Source organism: Tauraco erythrolophus, chromosome 1 (genome assembly GCF_009769465.1).
Source record: "Tauraco erythrolophus isolate bTauEry1 chromosome 1, bTauEry1.pri, whole genome shotgun sequence".
NCBI classification, from domain to species: domain Eukaryota; kingdom Metazoa; phylum Chordata; class Aves; order Musophagiformes; family Musophagidae; genus Tauraco; species Tauraco erythrolophus.
In genome coordinates, this window is record NC_141465.1 from 111506849 (window position 1) to 111533832 (window position 26984).

Consider the following 26984-nt stretch of genomic DNA (forward strand, 5'->3'; position numbering starts at 1 on the left):
AGAAAATATGAAGAAACTAACTCAGGTTTTAGACACATAAGTGTATTTAAGTTAGACCACAGAATATAAGACAGTAGATGAAAAATATTTCAATAAAGTCACCAGAACACTATGGAGTACTGTTTTAATAGGAACTACTGCAGTTAGAATTTAATACAGCATGTTTTACACGTTTTAAATACATGTTTTCAACACACTAAGTCAAAATTCCGATTTCACTGCAATCCATACTAAAACAGTAAGAGATCCACTTTGATTTGGTAAGTCTTTTTCAGTCTGCAAGACAGTGGCATTTCCAAGCAGATACATTATATAATCCAGTATGCTTGTAAAAATGCAGTTACCCACTCTTCCTGTTCAGGTAATTCCAGCAAATGGAATTTATTCCATTTTATTCAGTCATAAAACTTTACTGTGGTATATAAGTATATATGCATATAGGGGGGAAAAAAAATACTCACACACGTATGACCGTGAGCATGTCAACACTTTCTACTATATATTATTTCCATTAAAAAAGCACCAGATTAAAGTTTTAGCACTAAAGTTGAGTTCTAATCACATTCCAAATTATATCCAGAATTTCATTTATTCCCTCCCCAAACATGAGTATGTACATACATGTAACTAAAGCAAATCTAAATTTTACATTATGAGAAGATCCTAAACATTCAATAAATACTTATTTATTTCCTTCTGAGCAAATTTCTACAAAAATAATCTAATCATTGTCTGATTATCTCCAATATAACATATTTAAAAAGTTTCCAAGAGGGAAGAGAAACAAGTAACCTGTTGAGATAAAAAGTCCCATTTCTCAAATGTTACTAATTGTACATAAGATAAGAAGTTAGGCTGTAGAGGTACTACTTCTCAATTACTTGATTTAGCAGTCAAAAACAATATGCTGGTTTTCCCCTCTTTCAAGAGCCAGAACAATTCTGGCAAGATATAACTCAAATACTGGGAGCAAATATTTTAGCATCAAGTGACAGGCAAAATCTTTTAAAAATTTCTAACACACTCCTGCCTCTTCACTTTCACTGACAAAACATATATACGTTTCCTACTGCAAGTGTATTTGAATGAAATATCAGTTAACTTTCACAATATTTTCTAACTGTCATTAAAAATAAGCTTGAGAGAGTCAAACAAATGGAATTAAAAATAGCTTATTCTTTTAAGTAAAACTGCATCTTCACTGTGAGATAAAGATAAATGGAACTCACTTTGGGTTGTTTTATTAGGTCAACTAAATCCTTTACTTGATGTCGTAGCAGATTTTGACATTTCCACATTTCATTCAATGCTCTAAAAAATAATAAAAAAGAGTTGTCAAAGTAATCTAATTAATAAATAACACAAACGTCCAATAAGAGCTTTTAAATTCTTTTCAACTTCAGACTCAGGAATGAGCTTATCACCTGAAATTTCATTGCTGTGTGAGCAAAGGCTAAATGGTTCCTAATGGCATGATATGGAAAACTTAATTGGTCATATTAGACTGGAACAAAGTGAGATTTTGAAACAAGTTTCATTTCAGATGCTTAACCACACTGCTTTTAAAAGAAGTATGAAGTAATTGATGTCTGGCCCATAAAGAACTCATTTGTACAAGCCTGAAATCACTCTTCTGAAAACATTTCAAGAAGCAGGCTAAAGCAGATGTTTAAGATTTTTATCATCAAAACAATGTTTTTCTTGCATTCAGAAGGCAGCTACTAGATGAATAAATTGAGAAAAGCAGACATGATTAGACTTGAAAGAGATGCGTTAGAGATATTCAACAAAACTGAAAATTACCACACTTTTCAGGAAAAATAAGCTATATGAGGAAAAAAAAAGTCAGTTTCATTTGAAAAAACTTCCAGAATCCACAAGTAAGAAGTCAGTTCTATATAACTAACTGATGATACCATGTCTTTAAAACGGTACTGATGCATACAAAAACTAGAATTCAGAAGTTACTTGTTGCCTGAAACAGCAAGTACTGAAAATAAGCCATTCCACATTTTTGTTAGGCTAAACTAAAAATCACTAGAACAGTAACTTTCTAGTATACTATTCTTAATTTTAGTTTGTTTCGGTTGGAGTATCTTTAGGCAGGCAATACAAGAAATGCAGGGGATTCAAACATCAGTTTCTCTGGTACCTGAAGGCTTTGGGGTTTTTTAAGCCATTCTTTGATACACAAAGGTTCTTCAGGTCTCCCACTTCAGAAAAAACTATATTCAATTTTCAAGTGACTGAGTACTACTAAATGAAAAACCAAGTAAAACTAACTAAATTCAGTCAAACTGTGAACATGACATCAGCAAAACTGCTATTAGTCAAATTAATGCCCACGTACTCATTTTAAGCTGGAGAAGGCACATAATGTAGGTAAAACACGTATTGAAGGAGGAAAGACAGACTAGTAACTCCTTCCCACTCTTAACTCATCCTGGCTGCTAAAACAAGGAGTATATTAATTGAGAAGTTGTCACGTAAGACCTAAGGCTATTCAACACTACTATTTATGCTATCTCTTTTCAGACATAAAAGGACTGACGTGCACTTAAGCTTCTTTGACATTACTTTTTTTTTAGCTGTTTATGGTTAAAAGATACCACACCTTGCTAGAAAACACCCTATTAGGTTTTTTCTTTTCAAAATCCCACTTGAAAAATAGATACTATTGCTACATTCTATTTTCTGACAGTTTTTAAGTTACTTTTGTCCAATTGTTAGGCTACTCAGAACAATTTCAAACTAATTTACAAAAATAATTGTATTAAAAATTTTGCAAGAAGTCAAAACCAGCACATACTTCACAGCATTTGAATCCAGTGTAGCGTAAAGGTAATATAAACATTTCATTCGTTCGTTGGTTTCCAAGTTGTGAGGGACCATGTACTGAGCAAAGATGCGTTCCACAAGTAACCTGAAAAATAGGATTAAGAAACCTTAAACTATAAAGGAACAAAGTGGCCTTGAATTGCTAAAACATTCATTGAAAAATTCTCAGACCTATCCGGAGATCAGTTGTTGCATATAAAGATGGGGTTATTCAAAAACCTAAAGGTCGAGTTACTTGCTTCCAACATAACTGAGCAAACTAAATAAAAACATATCATTACAGAAGTAGTACTGTTAATGTTACCAGTAGGACATTTAAGAGCTGACATCATCAAAATCAGATGTATTCACCTAGATAGGAACTAAAGGACTTTATAGAAGGATATCTCTTAATTATCAGCCCGAAGAGATGTTATCAGGTCACCTATAAGGGTCAGTATTGGGGTAGATTCATGAATCGATCTAAATAAATGGCCTAAAATTAAAAAAAAAAAAAAAAATGTTGATTACATCACATGTTACCATGAAGCCCAGAAGAAGAATTCAGATACTAGTCAGAAGGAGCTGACTTCCCTTCACCTGTCCCCAGCCTCTTCCTGAAGGGCTGAGTTTATCCCATTTCTTTTGCTTCCACAATAAAAATGCAGGTACATTCACACTGAAATTATTAAAAGTTTCTGCTATAACATGGAAGTTCCTTATTTGGAAACAGGAAGAGAGAATGGCTTGGGTCTGCTACTTGCCTAGTAAGTAAGTTTAAAACCTGTATGGTTTAAGCTAGAAATGAGAAGAAAATCCTTATACACAACTGGAGGGGTGGTCAAAACCCAAACCCTGCTAGTTTAAAAAGATCCCGAAGTTTAAGAAAAAATCAAGTGGGTGAGATTAGATCTGAAAATCCAGACAGTACTGCCCACTTCCATGGTACCATGAAATAATTGCTTATTTTGGAGATGACTGAGACTGCAACATTTTGAAAGGATTTGTACGGGTTTGCAATGTCGTTTGTATCTGATCACGCTGTGAAGGCCAAAGGCTCATTTCCAAAGCCAACGAGATGGCCTTGATTAGTCAAGATGGACTAGTTCCCAAACTAGTTCCTCATGTGCAACCATCTAGTTTTCAATATGATCATATACAAGGTTATAGTTGGTATGACAGAGACAGAAGTCCAGGACAAGGCTCTAATTCATAGACTCATAGCATGGTTAGGGTTGGAAGGGATCTCAAAGATCATTTAGTTCCAACCCCCCCGCCATGGGCAGGGAAACCCTCCACTAAACCAGGTTGCCCAAAGCCTCAGCCAACCTGGCCCTGAACACTTCCAGGGATGGATGGGGTATCTACAACTTCTCTGGGCAACCTGTTCTGGTGCCTCACCACCCTCAATGTAAAAAATTTCTTCCTTAGATCTAATCAAAATCTGTCCTCTTTCAGTTTAAAGCCATTGCCCCTTGTCCTATCACTATATGTCCTTGTAAAAAAACTCTCTCCAGATTTCCTGTAGGCCTCCTTTAAATACTGGAAGACTGCAATAAGATCACCCTGAAGCTTTCTCTTCTCCAGGCTGAACAGCCCCAACTCTCTCAGCCTGTCTTCATAGCAGAGGTGCTCCAGCCCTTGGATCATCTTTGCGGCCCTCCTCTGGACTTGCTCCAGCAGCTCCACGTCCTTGTGTTGGAGACTCCATTATCATACAGAAAAACTAACCTTCTGCAGAGATGCCTTAATAGGTTACCACACTTGTCCACAGAATCACCTAGCGTTCATGATTGACTTACCGGTCATCAATACTGTTTTGATAATATATATGCAGAAGTTTATCTTTGATCCATGATATCTGTTTCGCAGCTTCTTTTCCTGCTTCCGATTGTAATGAATATTTCTTATATATCTGTGCAAGTCCCATCATAGCTTCCTTCCTCACTCTCCACTTGAGAAAAGAAATAGTAACCAGTTTAACAGTTCAAAACTCAAAACTGAAAAGACTGCAGAATTTCCTGGTAATTATTTCCTATTTTATATCAAAATAAAATAGTTTAATTTACAAAAAAGTGAAATCGAGTTTTAAGTGCAACATTTTCTCATTAGGGCATATATTGCATCATATCTATTATGCTGAACCTTTCAAAATCAGTTGACTACTACGCAAGTGTGCCTAATGAATTTAGAATTGTTACAAATTTAAGTCAACGCCCTTTCTCGCAGATCTATGCTGAACGCTTGTGATTGTATTACTGGTGTGACAGGGGAAAGCATGTCACACCAAAGGAAAAAAAAAAAAAAAATCAGGTGATAACTTTCATTTTAGAAGTTTAAAAGATTCATAGATTTCTAGGTTGGAAAAGACCTTAGAGATCATCGAGTCCAACCATCCCTAATCCCCATTAAACCATATCCTCAAGTAGATCATCCACCCTATTCTTAAACACATCCAGGGATGGGGACTCAACCACCTCCCTGGGCAGCCTATTCCAGTGGCTGACAACCCTTTCAGAGAAGAAATACTTCCTAACATCCAACCTGAATCTCCCCTGACTAAGCTTATACCCATTTCGTCTTGTTCTATCACCCAACACTAATGCAAAGAGCCCTTCCCCTACCTTCCCACCATCTTTTCTCAAGTATTTGTAGGCCGTAATCAGGTCTCCCCTCAGCCTCCTCTTCTCTAGGCTAAACAGCCCCAACTCCCTCAGCTGCTCCTCATAAGTTTTATTTTCCAGCCCCTTGACCAGTTTAGTCGCCCTTCTCTGGACTCGCTCCAGGAGATCAATATCTCTCTTAAAGCGAGGGGCCCAAAACTGGACACAATATTCCAGGTGCGGCCTCACCAGTGCCGAGTACAGGGGCAGGATCACTTCCCTATTCCTGCTGGTTACACTATTCTTCATACATGCCAGTATCCCATTGGCCTTTTTGGCCACCTGGGCACACTGCTGGCTCATATCAAGCCGGTAGTCAACCAACACCCCCAGGTCCTTCTCCGCCAGGCAGCTCTCCAGCCACTCTTCCCCGAGCCTGTAGCGATGCTTGGGGTTTTTATACCCCAAGTGGAGGACTCTGCACTTGGCCCTATTAAAGCTCATGCCATTGGCCTCAGCCCAACGATCCAGTCTGTTCAAATCCCTCTGAAGGGCCTCCCTACCCTCAAGCAGATCGACACAGCCTCCCAGCTTGATGTCGTCCGCAAATTCACTGAGGGTACATTCAGTCCCCTCATCCAGGTCATTGATAAAGATGTTAAACAGAACTGGACCCAGCACTGAGCCCTGGCGAACCCCACTGGTGACCGGCCTCCTGCCGGATTTAGCCCCATTTACCACCACTCTTTGGGCCCGGCCATCCAGCCGGTTTTTAACCCAAAGGAGGGTGTGCCTATCCAGGCCAGCAGTTATCAGTTTCTCAACCAGAACACTATGAGAGACTGTATCAAAGGCTTTACTGAGGTCAAGGAAAACTACATCCACAGCCCTTCCCTTGTCAACTAGGCGGGTCACCCTGTCATAGAAGGTGATCAGGTTTGATTGGCAAGACCTGCCTTTCATAAACCCATGTTGACCGGGCCTGATCACCCGGTTAACCTGTATGTGCTCATTAATAGCACTCAAGATAACCTGTTCCATGACTTTGCCCGTTACCGAGGTCAAACTGACAGGCCTGTAGTTCCCCGGATCCTCCTTCCGCCCTTTTTTGTAAATGGGGGTAACATCCGCCAGCCTCCAGTCCAGCGGAACTTCCCCAGTGAGCCAAGACTGCCCAAAGATAATGGACAGGGGTTTGGCAATGACATCCGCCAGCTCTCTCAGGACTCTCGGGTGGATACCATCAGGCCCCATAGACTTGTGGGCATCCAGCCGAAGGAGCAGATCCTTGACCCGTTCCTCTTGGATCACAGGAGCTTCAATGTGCTCTCCCTCCCTGCCCTCAGACACCAAAGGCCAGCTCACCTGGGAACTGCTAACCTTATTATTAAAGACTGAGGCAAAGAAGGCATTAAGGACCTCAGCCTTGTCCTCATCCCTAGTGACTAACGTACCCCCTGCGTCCAGTAGGGGCTGGAGGTGATCTTTAGCCCTCCTTTTGTTATTAATATATTTATAGAAAGACTTTTTGTTGTCCCTTACAGAGCTGGCTAGTCTAAGTTCCAATTGGGCTTTTGCCCCCCTGATTATCTCCCTACATGTCCTAACTTCCTCCCTGTATTGATTCCTGGATGCCTGCCCATTCTTCCAAGACTTAGAGACATCCCTTTTTCTTTTGAGATGTTCCCAAATCTCCTTTGTCATCCAAGCTGGTTTTCTACCCCGGCGGCTCGACTTCCGGCACACAGGAACAGCTCGCTCCTGTGCCTCCAGAATTTCCTTTTTGAATAGTAACAGTCAAAGATCAACAGTATTGTTTACCATGCTTTAACATAAGCGGCAGACCTCAAATTTTACCAAATAATGAAACATAGCTAAACAAAATCTCAAGACTATTCAAATTCAAAAGCTACTACACTGATTTGCAGTCTTCCAATGATCTAATGAAAAGTAGGTAAACTAGCTGCCTCTGACGGCAGAATATTTTTCATCAATAATCTACAAAACATTTGAAACCTGCTTGCAAAATTTCTTATGAAAAATGTTAGAATGTTTTACAAAGGTCTCATTTTACTTAAAAATTTTACTAAAACTAGATAACTGGAACGACGTTGTTGTGCTTCAGCCTTTTTCTTTTTGTGATCATAGTATGTTAAAGAAAAATAGAGCACAACGAAAAATGTGGCATTCCAGTGAGAGGCAAAAGATGCCTCATTAAATAGACAGCTTCACAATTTTTGCATCATATTGTTTTTCATTAGTCATTTTAAAATTAGTTCAGCATTTTTCAGAAGTGTTGCTTTTTAAAAAGCTGAATTACAGTCTAGAAATGTAACACAGCCATTATCAGCACTAATTATGTCTTACCCGCTTGTCCAGTGTTCGTTCTCTGACAAAATTAAGCAGGTGATCATTGACAAGCAAAAGATCTTTTTTAGCAGCAGTAACTATGGATACTATAACATCATGCCTTATGGCCTCTTCAGGATCATGTGACCTTACTTTAAGATATTCTGGAAAAAAAACAGAATAAGTAGTTCATTTTAAGTATACAACTTCAGCTACTTTTCTTTCTCTAGACAGTACTCAACTGACAAAAGCAGAAAACATGTTTTTTTACTGTTTTGAGCATCAATGGTGAGAAACCAATAGTTTTCTCTAAGATTAACTGGAAGGTCAGTAAAACTTTTTATTTGCTAAGCATATCAAATATGTATATTTCTGGCATTACGGATGTAAGAGTTATGGGGGTTACATTTTTATTATAATAGTTAGGCTATGTTTATACATCAGCAACTATTATAGCCCAACGGAATTGGATACGTAGAGCAGAACTGACAGTGCTGAGAACTTGATATTCCACACTACATACATTTTAAAGTCTTACTTCAGGCTAGAGACTACTCCCTTCCTGCAGACTCCATCCCCTTTGGCTACTAAAGTACGTTAGTTGTACTCCTGATAACAGTTTCTGTATTATCCACAAGAAATCTAGTTCACATGCTCCAAGAACACTCCACAGTGCGAGCCCATGTAAGCATTGTAAGCAGGGACAAATCAAGAGACATATTTCAAAAGCATGCTCTTTGACCAACTTATAATGCTTATTTAGATGCATCCTAGTTTATTCAACTTAAAAACAATTTTTTGAGATTATTTTGGTTCGTTGCCACTTACCCGATAGTGTCAATAATCTTCTATTATCAACATTTTAGGTTTTCTGCTTATAAGTGTCAAACATTTTAGCTACCTATTGTGATTTTTAGAAAGCTGACAAATAAAATGGCAAAGTTCATTTATCCTTTTATAAGTATGTATTTTAGGTTAAGTAAGAAGCACAAATAGGTAGAAAAATGCACAGAAAGGTTAAGATCACTGTACACAGCATACATAAGTAAAACATTAAGAACATTAGGAAATACTGAAAATTCAAAGTTTGATATGAAAGAAACAGACATCACTGTTCTCTTATTACTGTTGAATGACCAGTGAAAATTTTTAAGTCTCTTCTGAAATATTGGCCATTCACATTTTCCGTAATCAGCACAAGTGTTGAAAGAGCACATCAAGAAATAAAGCTTTGCACTTATTGAGGTTATGAAATTTGAGATCCAAATAAGACTGTCTTAAAAACCAGTTTTGTTCCACAAGAAAACATAATAAACTGAAACAAAGAACAATGTCATTGCAGAAAACAATTCTGGTCTCAAACATAACTGAGTCAGAGAAATTTTTCAACAATTTGACCTCGATAAGCGCTGTGGGGAGAGAGAGGAGGGGCAAACAAAATTACATTTCCCAGAGGATACCATTAGAGGGGGCACAAAGTCTTTCTGGCATGTAAAGAATAAAAAAAAAAAAATAAAAAAAAAATCAAAAACTTGAAAATACAATTCTGATAAGCAAAGAGGAAATACCTTTACCATTCCATTAAGGAAAGGTCCAGACACGTTTTTAGGTTTGTTTTGGATGTTTTTTTCATTTGGTTAGTTGGGTTTTTTATAGCTAGCTTAATAATACCAATAACTATAGGATGACTCTAGCCTGTCTCTATTTGTATCTGACTTGATCAATGCTCAGCAAGCAGGAGGGCAAACCCATGCACTTAACAGCCCTTGAAATTCCATCCTTAGAGCAAACGGACAAAGATATTACCTCCAAAGAATTACAAGGAGGAGTTTATTGATCAGGGGGAGATACAGCCTCCATATACACAGGTGGGGCGGGGGGGCCAAGAAACCAACCCATTCTCTTTAATTACACTTTTTTCATTACGACATCGAAAGCAACAAATACTGAACACTTGTATCTACGCCAGTTGCCTTCTTCCTATAGAGGTCTGCAATTACAAGCTGTGTTTGATCCGAAGGAGCAGGAATCAACAGCTGTGGTCACAGTTACAAGGACTGTTTTCACATTTTACACAGTGGCTGTATAATATTTACACATTTCAGCTTTGTGGAACTTAATTCTCCACTATGCACCCTAATTAATAAATGCCATGACCATTAGGTTAGCCAGGCTATATTTGCCTGATCCTATGGTGCTTAATTTCAACAGCAGTTGGGAATGCAACTACTGTAAGAGAGGGAGAGTCATCTCTTTGGTTAAGGCATTCTTTATGTACAATCCCCTGAGCCTGAGAGGCATCACTGAAGGCAGAGACTCTATGTTTTAGAACTCCAACCTCAGTTACATCCTCCACCACATCTGACAACGTTACTTAAGATTACAATTAACCTTTCTGACTTTTCCAAGAGACTTAAAATTGTATTTTAATATTATAACAGATCTGGTACCTGTTAAGTCTTTTGCTAGGTCGGGATGGTTCATAAGGCAGTGACTTGCAAATTTCACACACTCAAGGCGAATAGGTACATGGATATCATTAAACCTATTTAGAAACAAGACAATGCATTACAACAATAACAAAAATACCACTTCTGCCAAAGCAATTAGTTTATTTCTACACAATCTCAAATACCTCTGAAAATACTTTTATGCTTCCCATGCACAGTAACATGCATAAAACATCTCTGATTTCACAGTATCAAGTAGACTGTGTCTAGGAAAAAAAAAAATCTTGTACTCATTCATTAATTCACGTTCTGAACATGAAGAGAAATATCCTCTCCTGGTACACAAGAAAAACTCCCAGGCAAACAACTATTTACTAGAAAGATGTCTGACATTTTAACCATGTTTTCTGTAATGCTCCACATAATTAACCATGAACCACGTATCAGCAACTAAAAGTTTTAAAAGACAATGATACTTGTCCCCTCTTTAAACTGTATGACAGAGAGCAAACAAATGGGCATCTAGTCTAGTACAAATTTCTTCTGAGATGGATCACTTCAACGTCTCTAAGATTTCCTTTCAAAAGACTGAATTAGATTCGATGCTTGAAAACTAGTATTTGCTCGTGTTTTATTATAAAGTTACTTATATCAAAATTAAACTACTGATGTAATGAGTTACAAACAACTCTTTTGAAAAATTAAATGCATTTTCAAGCTATTCTCAATCTGTTCAAACAAATCAAAAAATTCAAATTTTAGAACATTATTGCTGTTGAAATGCTTATTTATCAAAATAAAGAGGTTTTAAGGAATAATTGTTTTAGTAAAAATCAGGTATGTTTTCAAAAATCAAGAGATTTTAAGAATGGTTCGTTTAGCAACATAGCTATTATAACTTAGTTAAAATCCTTGAAAAAAGTAAATACATGTATGTTGAAAACTAATTCTTAACAACAGATTACACATATTGACATTGCTTCACATCATAACACAATGAAGCATTTTCCTTTGGGCCCAATTAGATCTGGTATTTTTTGATGACATGCAATGGTTAAAATAGTTATATATTTTCAAGCAAAAGGCCTTTCCGCAATTAAACTTCCTGTACTTTTAAAAGTCGCATTTCTTTGAGGACTCTGGTTTCGACATGATTGAATGCTAAATTATAAACTACTGCATTTGTAATAATTTATAGAATTTATCCTTTTTTACTCAAATGAACGTTTTCATCACAACAGCAATACTTAAGTTTCTCCTGACTGCAGGCTCCAGATATATTTTCCATCTCAAACTGGCAGAATATTTCAAAACAAAAAAACCTAAGTGTGTTCGCAGCATTGTAAATACCTCCTTTAAGGTACTCCTGTCATTAAAAAAAAATTGAAACCAGTATACAAATACTGTATATAAAAGCCTCAAAATCAGTTCTAACATCATCTGATATTGCAAATGTCATTTGATGCTGTTTTAGAATTAATACGTCATTGAATAGCTTCACTTGTAAAAAAGTTAAAATAAATTATTCCTTTTTCTTGACAATGGCAATAAAGATATAGGCAAAAAATGAATTAAAAGGGATGATTTGTAATTGTTCACTCTGCAGAATCACAGATGCAGAAGTTGTACGTAAAATAATCTCTCTAGCATTATCTGTCCGATCTTGGATAAAGCAGCAGGAAGAAACTCACGCTTAGCTCTGTCACTTCAAAAAAAAAAAAAAAGTAGAATTATACTTCACTGAATGCTTCTCCCCTCCTAGGAAGGAAACTAAACCAGCACATACCTCCCCAGGTAGCACTGCCAAAGTGGTTTGTTTTGAGATGCCAACTCCGAATCCTTCGCCCCAAACATTTTTGCTAGAAGTTTTACAACCTGCAGGCGTTCTTCATTGTCATTGCTCTGGAAAATGAACACTTTTTTTTTTTAAATTAATAAAAACAACAAATCACAAACAAAAACCCCAGTTCTGTTTGGTACAGCTTTCACACCAATACACTTACAGACCTCCAGAAATATCATAGTACAGATTAACAGACTTTTCTTATACACAAATTTATACTTCAAGGTAAAAAACTTTCACTATTATTGGGAGAAGACAGAATAATAAAGGCAGCGAAAACAAAAAACAACGTAGGGACAAAAAACAATGTGAACAAAGCCTGGTGAAAAATACACAGGTACATAGATCTTTTCAACCATCATTTACAGGTTACTGATCCTGTTAGGAAATCCGTTATGTGCCTATAGAAGCTTACACAAATTTAAGCACAACACAAGACCAAAGACCACAAAATTCATTCTACATTTGTCTGCACATAAAGGTTTACAGTTCTCTAGAATAGTGTTTAATTACAAACATTTAGTTAAGAACAACAAGTTTTCAGAAAATAAGTTTGTAGAGAACATCGGATTAAGTATCCAAGATCTGAGATTCACAGGATCTGGTCCTGTATTTAAAGCCTGTGTTTAAGTCCATGTTTAGAAATGCTGACTTAAAACAGATACTTTTTTTTCATATTTAAAATTAGCACTAACAGAAATAAAACATGGCCTTCTCCAGAATATTATATTTTCATTACCATTAGTTTGCATCACACTTGTTTAATACAACACACAGCATTTGAAGCATAATACATACTTTGGAAATGTGTGCTAACATTTGTGCAATTAGCATGCACTTACTGTTCACCAATTTTTTCTTTTGCTTATTAAAGAAAAAAAAGAGAAGAACAACTAGCTGCAACACTGCTTCAAAAAAGATGTAGCTAAAATTAGTTTATGTTATCTAGTTATTCTTAAACCCTTATCATCTCAGTCTTTTTTCTGATAATAAAGACAAGGACTGTTAAAAATACTGTTCTTTTCTACTATCTTTGACATTCTTATTAGTTCAACAGCATCTTTTGAATGTGAACAAGAAATAAGAACACAATGGAGTCAGAGTTCTCTAATACCACACCACGGCCTTAAAGATCAACTGTTTCTCCTATCTGACTCAATACCATAAATAGGCTGAAAAGTTTGCCAGTGTGTCCTTTTAATTCCACTCCTTAAGAACACCAAAAGCATTTGTAAAATCCTTAAAGTAACAGAGCAAGAGAAGTTAAGGATGAAGAAATCTCTAACACTGATATATTACTACATTACAAAAAACTATAATTCTTCCAAATACACTTTAGTATTAAGTATTAGCAGTAATAACAGTAAATCCATCAATACGTTTGTCTGCATTTGACTAATTTTCCCAATTAAAATTCACATTGACATTACTGAAAGCCATCTACCATCACCTCCTCTTAATCTGCAATAAATGCTCTTTTTTTCTTGATGAGTGTCAGCTTTTAAGTGTACATTACACTACAAATGCTTACTCTGTGCCCTCATGGTGATTAGTCCAATCTTCATTACTCACATCCCATCCACTCCTGCTTAAATCAACAAAATATTAAAAATGTTCGGCATCTCGTAATTTCTCTAGGTAACCAACACCGATCTACAGCAAGACAGCAGACAGGATGGGGAAGAAGGGGGTGGAGAGGTCGGAAATACACTAAACATACAACTACTTAATTACACAGTCAGAAATATAGAAAAAAAAGGCATTAAAAAAAACCTGAAATATCCTTAATGAATTAGCCACAGAAGAAGCTTTCACTGTATTAGCCTCTAAGCCAATTATAAGACAATCCACTCATGTTTATGTCCTGTTTGTAGAAACAATGAATATTTGTGATTATTAACGAAGAGTATTCAGTACTTTCTAAATCTGTGCCCAGATGTTGGTCTCTGAAACATTCTCATGTAAGCTCCTAAGGTAATTAAAAAAAAAAAAAAAAAAATCAATCTCTACTGCTTAATACATGAATGCATCAATCTTATAGTCTCTCTCCTTTATTCTACTTTAATCTCTACTTCTTCCGAGGGGAAAAAAAAAAAAAAAGACTATCATAGACCCTGAAAAAAATCTTCATCCTTCTCCATTCCATGAAACATTGTGTACTTCAAGAGCCACATCCTTCACCTCTTTTCTTAGGTATGATCCAGCACTCTTTATGCTTGATAGTGTTCCATAATGATTTGTCAATAAAAATTGACATTGAACACCGATATTTTCAGTTCCCTAAACGTGCTCCCAACACACACGTAAGCTGTTCTTCTGCCTAGACATTAGAGTCTGTCACTAAAAACAGCAGAGGTTGGTCAGATTGTTATGACTACCAAGCCCAAAAGAACAGGCAGCACTTCGGATCTGGGGAGATTTGGGAGTAGAAGTGGACATACAATCTGAAACTTCCAAAATTTTTAACTACCATATTCAGTAAGAAAGGCAGCTTTACAATAACAGAAGTCAACATTTTATTGACTTTGTTACATCATATTGGCTTAGTAGGATGGTAAAATAAAGACCTAAAACCTGTTATGGTTATTTCCTAAATACTCTATTCACGAGCTTTTCATTCTACTGAACATTAAAATGGCATCCACTTTCAGCAATATAAATTTCTGAAATTCAAATATGAAATCTGAATGAAGGAATATCAGCTTCCTTTACAAGCTGACCTACACAGTAACATGATCTTACCTCCGTTCTCTCCTGCACCAGTAATGCTTCTGTGGCAATGCTAGATCTCTCAACAAAGCACCTTAAAACGCCAAGATCAGGTACAAATGACTGACTTACAGAAGAGGTTAAGTTAAATGAATTGCAGTCCAAATTCTCCTGCTAATTCCCTGGACTCCTTTCCAAAAATAGTTAAAAAAATAATTACCAGTAAGAAGAAACCATGATTCAACAAAGCTCTCACAGAGTGTTAGAGTTTAACAATACTCCTTTCCTGCCACATGAGAACATAGGAGCTTTTTCTTTGCAATATCTATAAAGGTGTGGTGGGTTGACTCCAGCCAAAAGCCAAACACCCACCCAGCCTCTCGCTCACTCTCCTCTCCTGCACAGAGACAGGAAAGGGACAAAACAGAAGAGAGGTGAAAAGACTCATGGATCAAGACAATGACAGCTCAATAGGTAAAGAAAAAGCTGGTGCACCAAGTAAAGCAAAAAGAGGAATTCTTTCACCACTTCTCATTAGCAGACATATGTCCTGCCAGTTCCTGGAAAGCCGGGTCTCGGCACACACAGTGCTTGCTTGGGAAGACAAACACCATGAGCACAAACATCCCCCCTGCCTCCTCCTTACCCTGAGCCTTTATTACATTATTACTATGTATTATAAATACATAAAGTGTATATATATATACATACATATATACATACACATATATATATACACACACATATATATAATATATATATTTTTATATACCCCCCTGCCTCAGCCTACTTGTGGAGGAGGGACAAAGCCTTTACCTGTGCAAGCACTGTTTAACAACAGCCGAAACATTACCGTGCCATCAGCACTGGTTTGGCCACAAACATAAAGTAACAGCACCATATGGGCTGCTAGAAAGAAAATTATCTCCATCCCAGACAAACCGAAAACGATAACTAGTTTGTCCACTTCCGTTTTGTGCTGTGCCATGTCACGTACACACCTGACTGCATTTCAATTCCTTTCAAACATGCTTCAAAGATTCTTGGGATAGACAGGACATAAGAAGCAACTGAGGGAGTAAAGCACACGAAAGCTGCACACTTCAGAGAACACCAGTTACTGCCAGCAACCTTTCATTCTTCATCTGAGTCGACGTGTACAATTCTCACAGCAGTTAAAATCACCTGGCGTTGTGATCAAACTGTATGGTCATTGGCTGTACCAAAGAGACAAGGTGTTTGAACGTTAGGTGGCCACATTGCTTAGATCCAAAATAGTAAATATGCACAACAGTGTTAGAGGCTCCTGAGCTCTCACAGGTTCCATATTAACAGTTTCCTAACCCCTCCATACATGGTCAAAAATTTATTCAGTCATTGAGAGGAAAGCCCTTGGATTTTTTCCCACGCTCAAAGAGACAGTTTAGAACTTCCATAAGACCCTGATCCCATGAAGAGGAAGCAAGAGGTTTCCTGCTATGAAGAGTGCAAAAGTAGTTCAGGGAGATGGAGAGCAAGAGAGTTTGATCCTGTCAGGTAATGGCAGACACACAGACATTTGTTCGCATCCTCAAACTCCTATCAGCCACAGAGACTGAGAACAAGGCAGCCCAATCAACCGGACACTCAATTTAACTTTGACAAGCACAGATCATAGGTCCACTTCCACGCGTTCAACACATGCAAGATGAGATCATTCTGACACATCTTCACTCCTCCAAACTGACAACTCAACAGTTAAAACAGCCACAGCTTTCCTTCCACATCATCTACTTAAGAGTACCACGAAACTCTTCAGCAGCAAAGCAGCAATATGAGATCTTGGAATACAAGTAACTGTCCCACTACACCTCATAAGCGTTATTTGAGTACTTGCCCCTAGTACTTGACTTCTGTTATCACACCTCTACATTCAAGAACTGTATCAGACAATCTCATAGAACAAAATCTAGATATCCCTGTGAAACTATCCATTTGACCTAAGTATACTCCACAAACTTGTACTTAAATACCTGGTAGAGGGTCCACAGCGAGTGAGCTCAAGAGGCAAGGCTCTTAAAACTATGGGTGTGCATAAAGATACAACACTATGTTCTAAATTCAGAAAAGCCAGAGCCATCTAGGCAAGCCCTGAACGATATGCAGAAATTCATGGTTATTGTATCATTAACTTTAATTGACCTTTATTCAAAAAGACACCTCCCCTCTCCCATATTTCAGTATGGGCTGCCAAGTATATTTTTCTCCTTTACAACCCACCTGATCCAAGGTTTCGTCAAGCTAACAGGGATATTGCTGTCCAGTTTCTTTTCATTCAAAGCAGGAAAACATCAGCTGCCTTCTACTATGAGCACTCTTGAGTTTCACTGAAATCACACTCACTCCTCAACACACTAATGTGCTATTTACCTGAACATGAATTAAAATTGCTTGACACTAGCTGCTGCTGTTTAGAATAAAGCCACAGCTACTGTTGGAGTAGAAAGTATTTAACCATTGCTGGTAGGTCTGCATAAAGAATGAATTTGGGTTGATTTAAATAAAAACAAAACAACAAAACATAGGCTTTTCAATATTTAATGAATATTTCAGAACTTTCGCCTTCAAAATACCCTTTTAACCACAGAAAGATCTCACAGACCTCTCAACTCATTTAGAAACATAAAATGGTTTGGGTTGGAAGAAACCTTTAAAGATTGTCTAGTCCAATCCTCCTGCCATGGACAGGGACATCTTTCACTAGATCAGGTTGCTCAAAGCACCATCCAAACTGACCTTGAACGCTTCCAGAGGGGTATCCACAACTTCCCTGGGCAACCTGTTCAAGTGTCTCAGGATTTGAACCAGGATTATCCTATTTCAAATAGAGGTGCTTTTTTTCCCCATAAAAGACGGATTAAACTACATTTGACAGCCAATAGGACAAAATCGGCATATATTATTTATCCTTACAACTCAAAGCATTGAAAACACACATCTGAAGCAACAAGATGATTCAAACAGAAGCCATACCATGCTCTTCAAATAGCCACAAACTGTACTGAGTTCAACAAGACATCAAGGAAGGAGAGCAGTAAGAACGTAACTATCAAAACACACATGTCTATGGGAAACATTGTTAAACTGGATCTTAAAAATCTCCAGGGTGAAACACCTTACCCTCAAGGGTTCAGATGACGAGGAGAAAACTACAGTAAGGACCAAGGAGACGAAATGCAACAAAATACATCTAAAAGAGTATACTTAAAGAACAGAAATGCAAATATGAAAAAAATGCTGTAAATTAAGAGGTACAAAGAAAACATGGAAATGCTTAGGGTTGAAACCATCCAGTCCAAGGAAGAGACCAGAAGTTGTTCTGGGACAGGAAGAGTCAGAGAAAAGGCTGACAGGGCTGGGCTACTAAACTTGCTGATTCCAATGGTCAAACAGCATACAAAAGGAAGTTTTTATTGAAATAATGGAATATAAGAGTCAATGAAGGAGCAGGAAGACAATTAGAGAACCTGCAGTTTTAAATGGACCTAAAGATGAAAAGGTTACTGCAATTACAGCTATGTAAAGAAAAAGACGTGGCAGCAGTTAAGATTAAATCTCTTGAACAAAAGCTTCAGCTGCAGAAGTACTGTTTTTACTGGAGTTAGAATAATAATCTTTTGCCATCTGTAAGAATAGGAATTAAAGGTTGAAAAAAGTCTACTTTTAAGACACAGACAGCAAGCAGTAAATTGAGCCCTACTTCTTTTGGAAATGTGAATGGAAAGATATAACCATAAAAAACGACTCATCCCATAAGCATAGCGTGCCTGCCTAGCAACATTAGTGAAAAGATAATAGGCATGAACAAGCCACTATGATAATAAATACTGCAGTGAGAACAGGGTCAAGGTTCTACAAACCTAAAATCTGTTGTCGACAATAAAAATACATGCAAATTTAAAAGTTGCCCACTGCACATTAGCCCTCAAGTTTAGTAATAAATCACTTTCAAACTTATTAATACAAAACTAATCAAATTCCACAGATACCCAGTGGAATGACAAATAGAATAAAAGTAGCACAGAATAAAGGGAGTACCAGCTGCTATACTGAATTTCTCAAAGTGATGGAAACACTCTGAAATGATAGAAAGTCAAAAAAGAAGAATACCTATTAGAATAGACAACTAGCATCAGCTATCCTTCAAACATAAAAAATAAGCGTGAAAAATCATAAAAGTCATTGTAGCAATGACTACAAGGCATGTTTATGGAGTCCAATGCTCTGTTTCCACTTGTCACACAAGTGAAAACAGTCGCACTATTTCATACAGTGAAACTTGTCACACTATTTGGACAAAATTGTCAGTATATCAGTTTCCATTAACATGAAGCCCAACTTTTCCTTCTCAAAATTCAATACTCTGAACAGATGTAGTTCCTCTGCACAGCTGGCAGCACATGGTACTTTCAACACATGAAAGCCCTTCACAATAAAACCAAGAAACCAAGGAACAAGCCAGGCCAGATTCGGAAGTCAAAAAATCAAGTTATTGCTTTAAAGATACAAGAAAAATAAAAAAATAAAAACACAATCAAAACTGAAACATATGCACACATGCGTTGTAGGTTAATATATTTGAAGTTAAATTACTCTTTTTGAGGGTTTTATGAGTTTTCCTTTAAACAATGCAGAGATTATATGTTTTACATTTAAGTATTAGTTTTATATGTCAAATAATTTGATGAATCTGTCAGTAAAAAAAAAAAGCATATTAATAGCCAAAGTACACATATTTCAAATTATAAGAAGTAATTACCTTAAGTTTGAATTCAAGCTGTGGTAGAACAGAAAGCAAGAGATGACTGTCAATATTGTATAACTCCAGAATCAAGTCAAACACGTGCTCTGACAGGTCACTAATTGACGTTTTACCAAGCATGAGGACTTGGTTGAAGAACTGGAAAATAAAACAGAGCATACATCAACAAGAAGAGTATATATACAGTCTTCTAAATTCTATGCTTGCCTACCAATAAAATCTACCTTTTAATCTTACAGCATTTATTTTACAACTATTTAAAATCAAAAGGAGTGGAAGAAGGGTGCATATAAATCAGAATTCTGTAGCAGAAATTTTAAAATATCATTGTGTTGTATTCAGTATTACACAAAAAGGAAAACACATTAAAAGTGACGTTTAGTTTACCACAGCAAGCCTACAAATTATTTAAGAAACACAAGTTTAGAGGAGTTCCAGTGCATCAGATCTTTTTATAATGTGACTATATTTAGAGTTACTCCACTATTGAGAACAATCACTTTAAAAGCATTCTAACATTTAGTCAAAACAAGGCTGAAACAACTGGCTAATTACTACACTGCGCAGTTGACAGGTTAAGGAGTTTTAAGTAAAAACGTATGAATTAATTACTGATTGTTCCAGAATTTTTATTTACAAGCAGCATAACGCAGCTGTAAAGCAATTCCTGTTTCTTGGTAAACTTGACAGGTTTGAGGGAAACTTCATACTTCTCATTAAAGAAAATATTTCCTAATATCAACTATTAATTCCATACTACTTTCACCTATATCCTCTCATAACAGATGAGTAAGAAGTAACTAAATAGGAGTATACTATCCCTTACTTGTAAGGGGAAAGGCAAAGGCCATAATTTGGAAAATTTTTCAGCATAATACACAAATGTGGCTAAACAAATTAAAGCTATTTCCACCTGCCACTAAGGCAACAGAAGACACTTAATTCACACTTCAGTTTCCTATTCCCAAACTTGAGACAGATGAACATCACTATTCTCTGTACCTGAACAAGGTCAATCATATCAGTAAAGAAACTAAAATCAAAAAACTACCAGGTTTTCTTAAGGTTATAAAGTGAACCCCAACAATTGATGCAGTAGAAAAAGTAAATAGTTTCTAGTAATAATGACTAGAAAGTAACAGACAAGCACATTTCATTAGAAGTTAAAGACTCAATACTGTCTTGCAGAAAAGTTTTCCCTTTCTGGATACAGAGTTGCCTGGAACGTATATATTCCTGGTTAGGCAACTAACTCCTACTGTGTCTTAAACATATTTTAAGAAAAAATAACTTTCAAAACAAAGAAACCAGACAGTATAACATTTCCCAGTTGTGGGAAACCAAAACCAGAAAACCGTACGTACGTATTTTCTGTAAGAGGAAGATTCTTATTGTACAGACTTCCTTAAAACCCACAAAATGTCATCCAGTTTGTAATCTAACCTTACAGATGACTATTAAACACATTTCCATACAGCAACACCTTCCCAACATCAGGTTTGAGTAACAGGTTTGGAGCATGAGTTTTCACTGAAAATTTTTTTAAATCTTAGAAGGTACCCACCTTCCAAGTACAAGCGTTACAACTCTGAACACAACAAAAACACACTGAAAATGTTGCGTTGTTTCCAAGCTCTTGAGGTTTTGGACAGCTGCCACGAGACCTGCTAAATGCTTAACTATTTAATTTTTTTTTTTTTTTTTTTAAAAGAAGCACAATTTTTTTTCCTCCCCTATTGCGCAACTTAGTTTAGCACGTACTCCTGCCTGACCTTTACTTCCTCTTCTTCTCTTGTCATCTGTATGATGCCTACATTCACTTTAGCTACAACCGTTAATCCACTTGCTGGTTTATTCCTTACTATCTCTTCTCAGATTCTGTTTCCTTTTGTTTCCCTGTGACAATGGCATTAAAATTCTGCTCTATCTTCACTTCTCCTACCTTCTAAATGGTCTCATCTCTTCACTAGAAAGAGAGTTTTGGCACAGGAACAACGTGTTTGTATACTTTTTATCAGAACAATACATATAAGTACATTTGGTCTTCCAGTCACATTAAGGATTGAAGTGCAAGGTCTACCAAGACAGCAGAAACTAAATTATCCATTGCATTTCAAAAATCAAAATTGTTATGGGCTTAGTAGTTTCTATACCATACAGAAGACGACTCAAAGGGACAGTTTACACAGTGCTTCATTAATATAACAACTCGCTCAAAAAACAATTGAGAGTTTGTAAAACGTTATTTTACAGTCTTATTCGCCTATATGCAATTCATTCTTTTTATAATACAGCTTAGTTTAAAAAGTGTGTTGATTTCCATATTTGTTTGCAGTCTTCACTTACATTAGTAATATATGGTTCAATTGCTTGCGCTGTCCTCTTTAGTAAAGCCTTTGCCAAATCATAGGCTTGCTTGTTTAAATTCTGGGGGAAAAACACAGAAATTAAGCACATGCATTAATCTTAAAAATAAACATGACAATTTAAAGCTACCACGTACTGGTAAATGCATTAAAGAAACAGACTGTTCTTTTTATACTTTCAGTACTAAAGATAATATATTAAAAATAAACCTAGTTCAAGAGCAGCTTTGTAGACTCCACTGATATTAGTGAGAAAACTCTTTCCTGGCAAATCCAGGCTTACTTTTCAGTTGTCCATCTAAGCCTGACACTCAGTGGAGTCAGTTCCTGCACTTTAGTTCTGCCTCTTATCAGCTTCCCAAAAAAACAGGAAAGCAATATAAAGCAACATCGAGGCCTTTACAGTCACCACAGAAGCAAAACCCTGAACAGTATTGTGGTAGAAAGTACAATTTTGTCCTTGCATCAAGTGGCCACCTGTGAACCACCATCACAGCCTCTCCATAGGATCTCCCAAAGATATTCTCAATCTGATTGACTAACAAAAAAACCCCACAAACCTACCACAAACTAGAATTTTAGTCCATGAGCAAGAACGGGTGAAGAATACTAACTAATGAAACTTTAATATCAAAAAAATAAAAACCAACCACATCACCACAACATTCCTATATCTCCATTTGTGTAATTGGGTTATTGCTCTATCATTGTTTCCTTCCTTCACCAGCATGCATTTGCTATGTCCTTTCTCCAATTTCTGTATCACAACTATTTTTCAAAAACTTTCAAAAGAACATGCAACTCAGCCCTTGTGACGCCCACTGAAGACTTGATTAATACATAGAAAAATTACGAAAAATTCTTCAATACCAAAAATTATATAGTTTTTTAGTAGGCAAAGTCTCCGTAAAAATATCGTTCCTGCAATTTTGATTAGTCTTTTTAATTTAAAAATACCCAGCATATTCCATTTATAAGACAACAGTATAAAGGGGCAGTTTGTGGTTGTTTTTTTAAAATACATCTCATCCATAAAAGGAAAAATCTTTCTTTTAGAATAATGAAAAGCAAACTCAAGATGCATTGCCACACACCCAGCGTACTTCTTTGCTTGTATATGCTTAGTTCTGTTTTTCATTCAGATAGCTACAAAGATGATTTGCAAAGAGATGAAAAGTATTGTCCGCAATTTCAAAAACTATGTAAAACTATAGGCTTCTACACAGCAGTGGGAACAGATTAACATTTTTCTGTTAATATAAAACAAAATAAGTCCTTGACTTGCCTACTGATAGAATTAAGTTAGGTGACTGAACACAAATGACTAAAAATACGAAGTATCTGAAGTATCTGTTTTACTCAGGGCCACTACAGAAGATGAACAGAAATCCTAATTCTGGAAAGATACTCGAAGACTTACTTAAGAATCTAACATCCTTGTAACTTCCTCTTGCCCTATCTAATCAAGGTACAAGGGACAACATTGGCAGCCTTTTTACAAGATTATACAGCCATTCTATGTCCCAGAAAAGAGAAAGTTCTGCATGCCAGATAGCTCTTCACGGTTAATAAAAATAAATACATGAATAAAAGGGGACAGTTTCACCTAAGCATTTTTTTGTTATTCGGCTAGAGTTGTGACTGTCCAGGAGGAAAAAGGCAAATAACCGTTACAAGGAATGCATGTCATTTGCTACTCTTGCTCTGACCCTTCTTGACTCCCACAGTTCACCTCCACCAAAACAAAGAAAACGGCTTTCATCTGGATAAGAGTGAACTCTAGATCATGAGCAAGATCTGATTTATGGATAAAACAAGTCTGAACAGCACAGCAGAGTTCCAACAGGCAGATCTGTTTTGATTCACATTAATTACAGTTTCAGCTTGTATCTTTCACATAGCAGTTCATTTTAAAAAAGCTGCTGTAATGCATCTGTGCAACTGAAGTTTAAAAAAAATTAAACAAGATTTCACACATAGCCCTAGAAAAAGAAGTCTGAAAGAAGAGATCTTTAATAAATAAGGCACTAAAGGTCAGGCAAAAGATCTCTCAACACCTTAGTGTTTGCCGAGATAAATGCTAGAAGTGGCTATTTGCAACGCTGAATAATGTATTCACATTTTATTTCATTCTATCCAAAAAAGCTGCAAAGAGGAAAAATAGTCTAGATCACAACCAGCTAAGGAAAGTTAGCTACTGTTTTCACGCCTCATGCACTTGATTTAACTGTGCCAATAGCCAGGGCTTTCAAATGTCCAGGGGCCAAACTTCCTGAAAATAACAATGCCAAAGAAGACTTGAAAGCACATGGGAAAGTTTTCTTCTCCCTTTTCCAGCCTCAGGATAAGAGTAGAAACAAGAAAAAGCGGCACTGCCTTAGTTGAAATGAAAACAGGAGCAACCCAGGCCATTACCAAATAGGTTTAAAGATCTTTTACAAAACATCAAATCTATCTTTCTGACTAACGTAGTAGCCACAAAGATACTTTAAACTTTGACTGAAGGAGAAATTTTATAAGGGTAAGACCTAATTTAACAAATTTCTTCTGTGTTTATCTAAACTCTTCTATCATTATCTTCTCTTCAATCTTTCTATACATTTAGAAAAAAAAATGACATGTATTTCAAGATTTTTTTAATGGCTTAAGAAAGCCCTCACTGATGGGGACAATCACCTGAATCAGGATGCCTTTAAAATGCATCTAAGAGCACCCAGTGGGGATAAGCTTTTGAGAGTCCTGAACTGAGTAGTAACTAAACCATCAGCTGGCAACACTCTATAAAGTAATAATTAGTAATTACTACATCTTGAAGGAAACAGTAGAAGTTATTGATCGATAAGGACACACCAAAGAAGAACTCATAAAAAGGCAGAAGACAGATCTTCTGAAAGATAATTGAGAAGTTACATATAACATCTAAAATAGACCTACAGGATGCAACAGACAGACTTTCTCCCCCAAAATACCTTGTTTTCTTTCAGAAAAGAATGTTAATAAACAGAGGGAAACATTTATTTTTTTATGCATAGAAGGCCTTCAGTAATAATATTTGAAGACAGATCATTTTCTTCAGCCATAAGTTCTCTCCTTTGTCTCAACTCCTACCATGATTTTTGTGTATACATTGCTAGTATTTCAAGCTTTTTACACTTTTGGAAAACCTTAAGAATTTTGCTGACTCATTTTTCATACCTGTTGTTCTCTAGAATGTTTGACAAACTGCTACAGCAGACACAAGAAGTGGTGGCAACCTCCCTGACAGCATGGCACAGACATTTTTGTGCAGTTACGGACAATGCTCTTCAGGACACTTTGCCACAGAGCCAAAAATCAGTTGTAGTGCTGCAATGGGGTTGGCAGTGATGTAAAAACATACCCACTGATTTTTTCAGTTATTTTTTCCAGTTGCCTCTCCATGTCCAATTTAACACAGCTCAAAGAAATTAAGAGTGAAATAACTTGTACTCATACTTTAAAGTGGAAAAGAAAAACAACCAAAAAAACCCAAACCATCCAACCAGCAACAGAAAACAAATGCATGTCCCTTACTTTTTCTTGAAAAAGGATGACTAGCTAGCATCAATCCAGTCCGTAATTTTGTAATTTCAGGAGTAAAATCAAATGTTAAGTCTGTATCTAGAGCAAATATTCTTAAAAAACATAGATTTTAATATATTTTCTTGGCATTTGAAAAGAGTCTTCAATTTTATTATCAATGGCACAGCATCAGAATTTATCCAAGAGCACTTGACAAAACAGTTAACAGATTCTCTAGTTCTGCTGGGGGAGGGAAACAGGTTTTTAAGGATGGTTGACAAAGAAAAATCTCAGCTGAAGAGTTGCCAAGATAGATAACACTAATTATTAAGCGAGTTCCTAGTAGAGACAGTTAGGAATTTACCTGTCAATATAACTTTTTCAAAAAGATAACCATGTAAAGCAATGTGGGATTCCCTGTAGTACTCCTGAGGTTGAAAGTGGAACACTGGCAAACACTCAAGGAAATAAAGTACAATTTGCCTTCTAACACACTGCACAAACACAAAATTGTTTACAGGTGCTGCCATAAAGGCTTTATGATCTAAAAAGACAATTAAAAAGGAAAGGAAAACTATTAATTTTTCTTGCTTTTTCATACTGACTGCCTCTCCCTTGCTTCTGGTCTTTTCTGGGTTTAGTACACTACTTATATAATACCCTCTTAATATAATCCTATTAAAAGAATTCCAGTAGAGTGCATAGAAAAGAAGAAAAGAGAAACTAGAAAAGAAAAAAAAAAAAAAAAAAACATAAAAGAAATTATGAGCTGAGCACATGGTCAGACAAGTTAAGTTTACTGTTTTATTGAATTATCTGATACCTGCTGTACTACTGAAGTAAGCCTGCGTATGCTCTCATGTACCTGTTCTGTGGTATTAGCGCGAGCCACTTGATCATTCAAGTTTACATCTACATGGCTTTTACTCTGGCCAAGTGAGATGGATGACAAACTCAAGTAAGCTAGAGCAGCTTGGACTACTTCAGTGACTACTAATTATGATAGACAGACATCTGATAGTACGTCACGTCCCCAACACATGCTCCTTATGCCTGAGTTTCTGCAGCCGTCCTGCTACCACCCATTGCTGATTAGACTTACAACTCAGGACTATGGTCGGTATCTGGCATTTCTCTTAGGAAACCTGAGCTAGTAACAAATCCATGCTCCTTCTACTCCATCAAAAAAAATTACTCTTTTGGTCCCCAGGAAATCCGGCTAGATAAGGATTCCCTACTCATCATCACCATCACATCAATACTTGCTGTTATGCCATTTTTGGTGGCTGGTCTGATTTTTTCATTTCCCTTTCCAACAACCTGTACAGCTTAATGGTTAAGTCAGCTAAGACATAGTTGTTTGTTATGGTGGACCTTATTCTTAACCTCCTTGTAGTTCTGTGCTCAATGGACACAAGTGGAAAAATTCTGAGTTCATTACATTTTTCCAACATGACATTATTAGCCACAGAAAGCGGTTAGATGACTATGTAAGCTCTGAAATTT

The 26984-nt window shown here is 36.6% G+C and overlaps 1 protein-coding gene across 3 annotated transcripts in view; it reads right to left on the minus strand.

Moving 5' to 3' along the window:
• PDS5B (PDS5 cohesin associated factor B) overlaps nucleotides 1-26984 on the minus strand; it is a 98976-nt gene that overhangs the window by 55311 nt on the left and 16681 nt on the right. For all 3 annotated transcript variants that reach the window (XM_086620989.1, XM_086620996.1, XM_086620983.1), the window contains exons 6-13: nucleotides 21919-21999; nucleotides 19570-19710; nucleotides 12006-12121; nucleotides 10220-10314; nucleotides 7788-7933; nucleotides 4620-4771; nucleotides 2810-2923; nucleotides 1230-1311 (exon numbers count right to left, since the gene is read on the minus strand). In XM_086620989.1, the coding sequence (XP_086477115.1) occupies nucleotides 1230-1311; nucleotides 2810-2923; nucleotides 4620-4771; nucleotides 7788-7933; nucleotides 10220-10314; nucleotides 12006-12121; nucleotides 19570-19710; nucleotides 21919-21999 (927 nt within the window). The remainder of the gene's footprint in view (nucleotides 1-1229; nucleotides 1312-2809; nucleotides 2924-4619; nucleotides 4772-7787; nucleotides 7934-10219; nucleotides 10315-12005; nucleotides 12122-19569; nucleotides 19711-21918; nucleotides 22000-26984) is intronic.